The 10,611-nt window shown below is 40.5% G+C and overlaps 2 protein-coding genes across 2 annotated transcripts; both read left to right on the top strand.

The window, feature by feature from the left end:
• The first annotated feature begins 47 nt into the window (after positions 1-47).
• Positions 48-1,675, top strand: LOC149710198 (riboflavin transporter 2-like). Its single transcript, XM_089860125.1, has 5 exons — positions 48-257; positions 326-805; positions 876-1,109; positions 1,186-1,416; positions 1,472-1,675. Exons 1-5 carry the CDS (start codon positions 48-50, stop codon positions 1,673-1,675), a joined length of 1,359 nt encoding a protein of 452 aa, XP_089716251.1.
• A 1,551-nt stretch (positions 1,676-3,226) lies between these two features.
• Positions 3,227-9,774, top strand: Nup205 (nuclear pore complex protein Nup205). The gene is made up of 2 exons (XM_089860112.1): positions 3,227-3,942; positions 4,306-9,774. Exons 1-2 carry the CDS (start codon positions 3,443-3,445, stop codon positions 9,662-9,664), a joined length of 5,859 nt encoding a protein of 1,952 aa, XP_089716238.1. The 5' UTR covers positions 3,227-3,442; the 3' UTR covers positions 9,665-9,774.
• The last annotated feature ends 837 nt before the right edge of the window (positions 9,775-10,611 follow it).

The raw sequence follows: 10,611 nt of genomic DNA, 5'->3' as shown, positions 1-10,611 counted from the left end.
ATAACGATAACGATATCTCGGGTGCCAAAACAGTACTTAACCAAAGAATGGCGAGAAGTGTCATAGTTTGCGTCTTAGCCGCACTCTTCGGCATCAGTTCGTGGATAGAGATCAACGGGCTGTGGGTTGAGTTACCACTATTGATTCCAAAGTTACCAGAGAGCGGAAACTTGGCTTCCTACATCGTGGTCATCACGCAATTGGCAAATATCGGACCAATACTCTACAGTATCGTCAGGAAAAGATGTCTTCGAAAGGTATAAGATGTTACTTTGTTCTAGCGTAATGGCTTTGGATTACAACTGAAGTCACTTTTCCTCACCAGGAACACGACAAATACTTAATACACGCGACGCTTTTCGTTGGAACAACATCGTGTCTTCTTTTAATATTCTTCTGGTCGAAGACATCGCTAGTTGGTTCTACGTACTATAGCGTTCCGTTTCTAGTCATGACGTTTTTCCTGGCGTTCGTCGACTGCACCTCCTCAGTCCTGTACTTGCCGTTTATGAGTAACTTTAAACAATCTTATCTCGTTCCGTTCTTGATCGGCGAAGGGTTGAGCGGTATGATACCCGCGATCGTAGCTCTGATACAAGGTGTCGGTGGTAATCCTCAGTGTAAAAATGTCACCATCGATGATTACGGTAACGCGACGGAAGGTTTCAACTACACGGTAGTACCCGTCTACTCGCCGGCCAGGTTTTCTGTTGAAACGTTCTTTATATTTCTTACCGTCATGTTGGCGGTCAGTTGGATATCATTTGTCTTGTTGAACACGTTACCCATCGCCATGACCGAACAAGTAATGAGGATGACCCCTAATGTGTTCCATAACTTGGATTCTATATAAATATTTGTTTCTGAACTTTTAGGTCTCACATGAGGTGAATTCTCCAGTCGATGGCTCCCCAGAGGGGAGGTTAGACAATACACAATTCCACTCAGATTCTAGTCTGATTGTTTCTGGGAACTATAATAGTAGGGCCTCTAGTATCGCAGACCCGGTTTTGAAGACCATCGACATTAGTAGGAATAAGTATTGGGCTTTCCTGGTACTTCAAGGTGTTATATGTTGTTTTACCAATGGCGTTTTACCAGCAATTCAAGTAAGTGAATTAAGAGCTTAAACTGGTTAAGGATGGTATTTTATCAATCATCACTTCGTTTGGTTAACTTTGATAGACATACTCTTGCCTGCCTTACGGCAATGTGGCCTACCACTTATCAACAACCTTGGCGAATATTGCAAACCCAGTGGCTTGCATGATTGCCTTATTTAACTGGACTTCAAGGACTGAAATTATTTCGTCTTTGTCCCTAGTGGGTGCAGTGTGTGGTGGTTACATAATGTCAACGGCCATTCTAAGTCCGACTCCACCATTAGTCGGGACCAGGGCTGGAGAAGCCTTACTGGTATAATTCAATATCTAAGGTTCCTAAGTAAATACTAATTAAGGTTTAATTTCAGATTATATTTTGGATACTTTTTACGGGGGTTTTGTCCTATGTTAAAGCTTGCCTAGCTTCAACCTTAAGACAATATAGAGGAGGACACGGCTCACTGTTTTACTTGGGCGTGTTTACGCAAGCGGGGTCATTTATAGGGGCCATTGTTATGTTTGCTATAGTCAATTACACGCCCACATTTGTATATTATACACCTTGCCAATAATAAATTACAACTTTTCTATCTAAAAATTATCATATTCTAAGAAAACCAAATAGTATAATAATAATTAAAATCAAGCTTACAAGGATTCCAATTAGCGTCTTTAATTAGCCAGTTACCACCTGGACAAGTGCCGGTAAAAAGTTCATGATTTACAGCTCCACACCGCTCCACACCGCTCCAAGATCGTTGTAGGTCAAAGACCTTCAAGATTCTATAGCACTTTGGAACACTCATGGAGGAACCATGAACACTGGATCGCTAATGGGTCCACACTCATAGGACCGCAAAATGCCCATCTTTCACGGTACAACCCGAGCCATTTCTAGCATAGCATGAGTGGAAGTAATGGGGCTGTTGTGAATTTAGGACCAGTGAAGACCATATAATCATGTAATTCTTCTAAAACATGTGTGAAAAAAAAAAACTAAATCGTCCTTGGCCATACCCCCTTTTTTGGTTAGTTTTTTATAGAGAAACTATTTCACTATTTCCAATGTTAAAAAATGGACGAACGCGCGCGTCAACGGTTTGTAACTTTGGTAAGTCAAATTTCGAGCCATAGCGCGAGCAGCTTGCGTCGTGACGCGCGTGATCGAGTGGGCTATGGCCAGACATAGCTCACTTGATCTTTCGCTAACCGACGCAGGATCGAGTACAGTCTGGGAAATAGCACACTTCCTCTGGTCCAAAACCAGTTTATTAATTGCTTGGACTAGTTTTTTAATTCAAGAAGTGGGGGTTACTGGTCCTCAGGACCAGTTTATTAATTGCAAATCTATAGGAGAACAAAGCCTGGGACCAGTCTGGAGACCAGTTAATTATTTCGAGGACTAGGGGGGTCACTGGTCCCAAGGACTAGTTTAAAAAAATTCCTTATTTCCCAGACTGGCGCGAAGAACTGAAATGGGCTGTAGATAAGTAAACGCAACTGTTTAATGTAAACCAATTTTAAAAGGTCGTAAAACCATATTTGATAAAAAAGCTAAAATAAATGTAAAAATATAATTTCATTTATATATAGCTTATAATTAAGGCAATAATAAAATCTATTTAAAGAAATTATCGACTCATACCGATTTTTTTTTCATAGCAGACACCCGACTAGACTACTAACCGGTGTGATAACCAACCAATCAGAGGGTTAGCGGTTACAGTTCCCTCTTCCCTGGAAATCAGGGTTGCCATATTGGGCTGGAAAGCCGCCAATTGGGCTTCTTCTCTAAAACCCAAAAAAACTGACAAATGGTACTTTCAAACCTTTTATGCAGCTTATAATTCGTCATTTTATGATTAAATAAAATGGTTTCATTTTGTTTTGGGTTTTAAAAAATGGTGTCATGTCAGTATGTAATACGCATTGAAATTTCTAAAAGAAAAACTAATTCCAAATTTTCACGATAAATTTTTGGCTTGTTTTTGGGCTGGATTGTTTAGATCTTAGTCAGTTTTTGGGCTTCTTTTCGAAACACCGATTGGCGGTTTTTTTGGGCTTGTTTTCAATTTGATTTTGGCGGGTTGAAGGTTTTCAATCTGGCATCCCTGCCAGAGTCCATGCCCCAAACCACGTTTGGATAATTGGTTTGAATTTGAAATAATTCTAATAAATTCAAATATTGTTAATTACGAATTTACTACTAAAATTATAAATTGAGAATTGTTTCTCCGCTTTTCAACTATCCAATGTTACTGTACAATATATACAGGGAATAGGCGGACGGGCTATGTTTATATTTTTATATAAGTTCGGTAAATAACTAAGTTATAAAAATGTCTCAAGCCACTGTTAACTTAACCCGGAGTGTCTTATGGACCCCTTACAAAGAACTTTACTCAACGGTTGAAGCAGCCATAATTAGAAAAGAACAAGACGCGATTCCTGAACTTGAAGTACTTTTAAAACTTCACAAACCTCATTTTGTGTCTCTACTACGTAACCCCGTTCGAAGTCCCCTACACAAAGCCGCTTTGCTTCGAGCGCCAACTGAAGGTATCGCTGTTGTGGGGCAGAATACGTTACACATTTTACCGCAGTCGATTGTAGATGAAGCACTCGTCATCAGTGAAATGTTTGAATTGAACGAACTTACTGCCGTAGAGCTATTAATCTCCGCTCAACACCAACAACCTTCGTATCCAGGATTAACCAGAGGATTGGTTGCTGTATTACTATACTATGACGGACGCAGGAGTCTTGTTAATTCACTCAGGGCTCTGGTTCAAGCCAGAGAAGGAAGAACCTGGACTTATGGATTGAGCAAAGAGTTGGGGTAAGCTAAATTGAACTTACTAATTTGTTATTTCCTTTGATAACTTCATTAATTTGTTATTTCCTTTGATAACTTCATTAATTTGTTATTTCCTTTGATAACTTCATTAATTTGTTATTTCCTTTGATAACTTCATTAATTTGTTATTTCCTTTGATAACTTCATTAATTTGTTATTTCCTTTGATAACTTCATTAATTTGTTATTTCCTTTGATAACTTCATTAAATTGTTATTTCCTTTGATAACTTTCCTTCGATAACTTCATTAATTTGTTATTTCCTTTGATAACTTCATTAATTTGTTATTTCCTTTGATAACTTCATTAATAAACATAAACATCATTCATAACTTCTGATCCCCAGATACTTGATTACGAAATACACGGACCAACTACGAGAAGATGGCATCATTACCAAAATTTTTGACCTTCTGGAAAACTTGAACCCCATTTCTGAGGTTGAGTTGCTTCAAAAAAATCGAGCATTTGGTGGTCCAAGATATCGTCAACAAGTCATTGGTCTTATTGACGAGATAAAGCAATCACTTGCGGACACTTTATTCAGCTGGTCTTGTCAAGCCACTCTTTCCATTTTGGATACAAAAAGATTTGTCCATTATCTCGCCACAGCTGATTGCGTTAAAGGAGATGGAACCCTCGATTCTGTGGCTCTGACAATCTTGATGGGTATCCTGTACACTATCGACGTGAGCATCTTACAAACTTCGGAGGAAATAGACGAAATGGTCAAGAAATATCCATTAATCCACGACCCTCAACTTATAAGGGCAATTCATAAAGAGCTGATAATGAAACGAAACTGGGAAGTTCCGGGAATAGAAAGTATCCTTTACTACGCTTGGTCCATCACTCTACGAACTTTGGCCCAGTATCCATGGGCCATAAGTAACGCTAATGTAACCGACTGTTTAGAAATGGATGAAAAGGTGATGGACTTAGCCCTAAACTTGGCTGTATTTCGATCAGCAACTCGTCTTATCGCTAAAAGCGATGTTTTCCACAAAGAAGAATTTTTCCTGAAGAAGATGCACTCGTTGATAACAGACTTCATTACCCTGATGCCTCTTAAAGTAAAAGAACTACGTAACCAGGGTGATGAGCTAGCTAGAATTATCGCAGCGCATATCCACGAAGGTCTAGAACCACCGCAACATGAAAACAAACACTTTGAACATCTATTAGTCCTAATTGAATCAGTCTATGAAAAGGATCCTTTGGAATTGGAACTAGCCTTGGATTTCTGGCGTTCCTCCGATGCCACAATGGACACCAGTTACGGGTCAAGGCCAACCCAACGTCAAGTCAATCTGTACAAGTTCTTACGACTTTCCGGAGACTTGCTTCCTGCCCCGCTTTTTGTACCATACATAAATATGCTGACCAGTCTCTCGCAGTCTCGTGTTGGCTCGCATCAGTGTTATATCGTTCTCAAAGCGAATGGAAGAGGCTCTGGTTCGCAAAGCATAGTGTCCTGGGACCATTTTTTCGAATCATTGCACCAGTACTACAGTAACTTAAGACAGGAGATACCAATCACTTCGGAAACCCAACACCTTTATAGACAAAGATCTTACGCTAAGGGAATCACTCCTCAAGAAGTTGAGGGACTCTGCGCGGTTTTAAAGCTACTCGCGACTGTAGCCGAGTACGATGAAATGGGAAGAGTTGCTTTATGGGAGAATCCGCAATACGTACCGGGAATGGTCGTAATTGGTCTAATTACTTGTAGCGTCCCACCAGAAGTAAAAGCCAGCTTGTTAGAAGTCTTGGCGTCATTCGCTCACTCACCAGACATTACCGGCAACATATGGCAGCAATTAGAACTATCGCAGATCATACCCACGGTCAAAACTCTATCGAGATATCCATCAACTGGAATTCAAATGGATTTGACTGACGTTGAGAGTAGAATGGAGGAATATCCGATCACGAAAGCGGCTCTGAAGTTGATTAAGAATCTAATTAATCACCCTTTACCATTGACCCTGGGTGCGGGTCATCGTTTGCCGGGTTTCCAACCCTATTTGGAATACGTAAAAGACACCGTTTTCATGCAATTTCATACCCGCTCTTATAAATTCGAGGGGGAAAAATGGCATGTCAGTCAGAGTTGCTTGGAAATATTGCTGAAATTACTGAAGGATTATCAAGTATCTCAGAACGACTTTGTCAATCAATTGACTGAACTTCCTGGCTTTACTTTGATGGTACAACTGTTCCAAGGCAGTCAATTACTATCCCTTATACTTTTAATCTTGGATGAAGGAACGAGAGTCTTGGATACTTACACGTCATTGAGCTGGCGGAAAAGCCTCGATAATAGTACCTTACTCTGTCTCAAAATGATTCACGAAGCCTTAAGAAAGCAAGACGAATTCCTCGAAAATGTCAGAAGCCACGGAAGTAGTCAATTTGCTACAAGCATGGATCGATTACTGTTGTCAATCAATCCCGTCTCGGGACAACCCGATTATATGGTGGTTATCACCAAATATATCAGTTACAATATCATCTTACCCGAACACGCGCTTTATAGTGTCTTGAACTTGGAGATGCTCTGCAGGATATCTCAAGTCGCCCAGCAATTGGCCGCGACTGTCAAATCGAATAATACCTTGACTGAAGTGGTGATTAGTGGCTTTGTAGAATGTCTCGACAAAGAGGAAGGTGAAGTCAAAGATGCCGGTAACAAAATGCGTGAAGATTCCAATGCCTCACATCAGAGCGAAACTCGCACGCGAATTCTTCAACTACTTCTAAATTGTTTGAATCATAATTGCCCTAACATCTCACACTTGCTTTTGGGATTCCAAACTCGACAGGGCATATCGAAAACTGTTTTGCAAGATCCGGGGATTCTTAATTCACCCAGGACATGCCTGCATTCTGTCCTTTCTATATTGGACAGAGGTTGCGAGACCAAAGGATACCCTCTCGTGCTTAGAGATAACCCAAAGTTAGCTGACATGAGCTATCAATTACTTTACGTTCTCTGTTACAATAAAGACACGACCGGTCCAACACTACGATACTTGAGGACCAACAGGGACTTTGTCTACAGACACATCCATTTCTTACCTTTAACGGCAAACAGTCAAGATGACGAAGCTTTAACTTTCAGCCAGCAATCGTGGTTACTTAAGATTCTCGCCATTGAATTGAGGGTTTTAGTCAAGCATAATCAGCGGTCACACGTTCAACGTCTCTTGAAGTTGCTTCTGGAAGATTCAGCTGAAAATCGGGACCAGACGGAGGTCGAACTCTTAGATTCGACTGCCAGGTCTAGCTTGATGACCCAAAGTACCAATATTACGGGTACCATCAGGCGAAAACTTCTGCGTATCTTAGACGCCATGGATTTCGCTCAAAAATGGCCCACTATGCCGAATTTGGAATACTTAGACCCATTGAAAGTCGAAAAGGCTATCAGCCAATGCGAGTCTGAAGAAACTAATGAAAAGAAAATCCCGATAGTTAATGTCTACCAATTACACAAACTTCTAACCGAAGATTTACCCACACTTCAAGGAATTCCCGCTTTATCACATCGGCCGCCTTTCGCTAACGAAATCAGAAGCGTCTTACAATACGTCCTACAAAAGAATAAAACGAGACAAACCATCTTCAGCAAGTATCAAGCGTTTGAAGCTTGGAGACACGTCACCGAAGTCATTTTCGCAGCGTGCATCTTGGACCACTTAACCCCTGCTTTGAAGCAACAGATAATACTAGAGATCAGTCAAGAGTTATTGGTTAAGATCTTAGAAGACGAAGCGCTACCGGAACTAACATCCCCAGCCTCGGGTGTCCTTTTGATATTAATGACCACTTTACGGAACAGTCTGGTATCTTTGTCCAAAGAAACGCCAACCATCTTGGCCACCTCGAGCTCCTCATTAGCTGTCGTTTTAAAAGGGGTTTTAGAATGTTTGACTAAAACTGGGAATGGCAACCAAAGAGTGCGAATCAATTACTACGGAACCATCCTTAATCTACTAGGGATTGTTCAGAAATCGTTGGACACGAAAATGGGCGAGTCGAAGAGTTTATTAGATATCAGGGTCCTGGACCGGGAGTCTGATATTGAAAAACTGAAGAGGGAATTCCTCTCTGTAATCTTAAACTTTGGAGAAAGTCTAATCGACGTTGTTTGTCGCGACGCTTGCGGCGGTCACCATGTTACTAAGATGTCCGCGTTAGCTGTCATGGAAACCGTCATTTCGCTTGAAAACTCGAGATGTTGGCAATCGTTCTTGGAATCAAAGGGGTATTTAAGACATCTGATAACCAGTTTATCAAAAGAAGATGAGGAGCTGCAAAAACTGTTAAGCAACGGATCTGATTCAATTCAAACGTTATTTGTCTTCGAGTCTAAGCTATCCTTGCTAATCAGGGTATCAGGTTCGCAAGCCGGGGCTGAAGCTTTACTACGATGTGGACTGATATCGACCTTACGAGAATGCGAATCTTTGGACTTACGTCCAGAAAAAGATTACTCTGTCGAATTAACCCAAGGATTCCATCACGAAGACGTCTTAAAAGAACGCGTTCAACGCTTCCAACAAATCCTTAAACCAGTCTTTTCTTTGGTACTGTCTGTTGTAACGACCTTGGGTGACCAACACTACGAGAGCGCCACTCAATTGCTACATTTCATTACGGCTCATTCGGAAATTTTTAACGTCATACTACGTGACAAATCCATCTTAAGCATAACCACGTCCGCCGAAGAATTTTCCTTGGTCACTTCTCTACTGGCCAGGGCCTCTTTTCATTTAATGTCAAGCAACAACGACAATGCCGTATTAGAAAAAAGGGGACAAGTGTTACTACTAAGAAACAGATTGCTTTCATTCTTACCCACAGTGGTATCCGTCATAATTAACGCTACAAACGTCGCGAACAACTTTGAGGAATTGAAGCTTAAAGTCATCTTACTGCAAATTATCACTAATACATTAATATCATGTCAGAAAGAGGTTTCGAGAGCATTCGCCAGTCGTAACGAATATCTGAGTAAGGCCATATTCCTGCCAAACTTAATGGGTGTCAATTCTACTCAAGATCCATATTTTAACGGAAGAAACACCAGTTTTACGCAAAGAGGCGTTCAACCGCCTACGCTGGGTCTCCTCGTAACCCTAATTCAAAATGGCAGCGAACAGCTAAACTTCGCTATTAACACGAAGAAAAAAATTGAGCAAAACCTCCAAAGCATCAATATTCTATCTGTCGGGGAGCTCAACGATTGGCTACCACCTGAAAGTCGTAGCGATAACCTAACTCAACAACTTCGAGAACAGGCCCAACATACCATGACTCGATTATCACGTATCAGATGCGAAGAAATAACTCATCTAAGTTATATCATTGAGGGTAGTTTATTTTTGTTATGGCGTCATTTGGAATACTTTCTTAAACGTTGCGTACCCGAAGAAAAAGAAAACCACGAAGATGAATTGAATTTCAGCGGACAATCTTTCAACCACCAAGAGTCCCGTAATTTAACTTCATTCAAAGTAACGAAAGCTGATTTGGAACTTTTAAAAGACGAGATATCAAACGCTATCAACGATCGTTGGTTCTTAACGGTACAAACAGTCCAAGATTACATCTCTTCAAATACCAATCAAGCCGAATTTTTACCCGCCTTATTGAGACGCGTTAAAAGGCTTGTTAAAATCAATTTGAATTCTAAGTAACTTAAGCTTTCTTTCATGTTGTTAATGAATTTTATTAAACACACGTAACAAATGAAGAGTTATTTCTAACCCAGTTTATATTTGTATTAAAATGATATTGAACTACAAAATGAATGGAGTTTATTTTTACTTACTTGTAAAGCTGCAATCCGACTTCCTTCCAAATCCAATACAGCTGCCGTCACAATTTTAATTGCGAGACGGCTGCATTTCTTAGTCTTGAGGATATTTCTGTACCAAAACCAGAGAGAATTTAGAAGAGGAGTGGAAGTTCCCCCCCCCCCCTTTGACTCTATTAAACTTGATGACGCCCAAACAAGATGTCGCGGTGAGCTTTTTGGGGTAGGCGAGTTTCCGGTCACATGTTCTAAAATCTCTGTTACAAACAGGGCCGGAAATAAGCACAGGACACTGGACATTGTCCAATAAAATTTTAAAATGTCCCATAATTTTTTCAAAAACAATGGGGGTCATTGGACAGTTTGACCAATAAATTTTCCCAAGTTTTGAAAGCTTGACTATGGAGATGCGACACTACTTTTCACATTCCAGTGGACAATGTCCTATAAATTTCCTGGTGAAACAGGGGGTCACTGGACACATGTCCTATAAGAAATCTTTCTTATTTCCGGCCCTGGTTACAAACGCATCATACCGGAAGTCGACCTGCCTAGATAACGTTTAGCAGACGACGTTGCGCTACATTCCAAACCACCCTTTCCACTCCCCTTCTAAATTCTCTCTGCCAAAACTTCATGTGCAGTTGCTGTACCATGATTGTATCATTAGACACTAACTATACTTCGTAATGCTAGGGACGTACATAAAGCTAGTTTGAGAACAAGCGAGAATTGACTACATGCTCGGTTTCGCAGTCCATCTTCCTATTTAGTCTGTACATAACATATCTTATGAACGTATGATTATATTGTTTATAGTATAAACAT

Source organism: Phalangium opilio, unplaced genomic scaffold (genome assembly GCF_054372755.1).
Source record: "Phalangium opilio isolate 3A_F unplaced genomic scaffold, DU_Popi_V2 ptg000011l_1, whole genome shotgun sequence".
Lineage (NCBI taxonomy): Eukaryota > Metazoa > Arthropoda > Arachnida > Opiliones > Phalangiidae > Phalangium > Phalangium opilio.
This window is presented reverse-complemented; position numbering and strand designations above follow the sequence as displayed.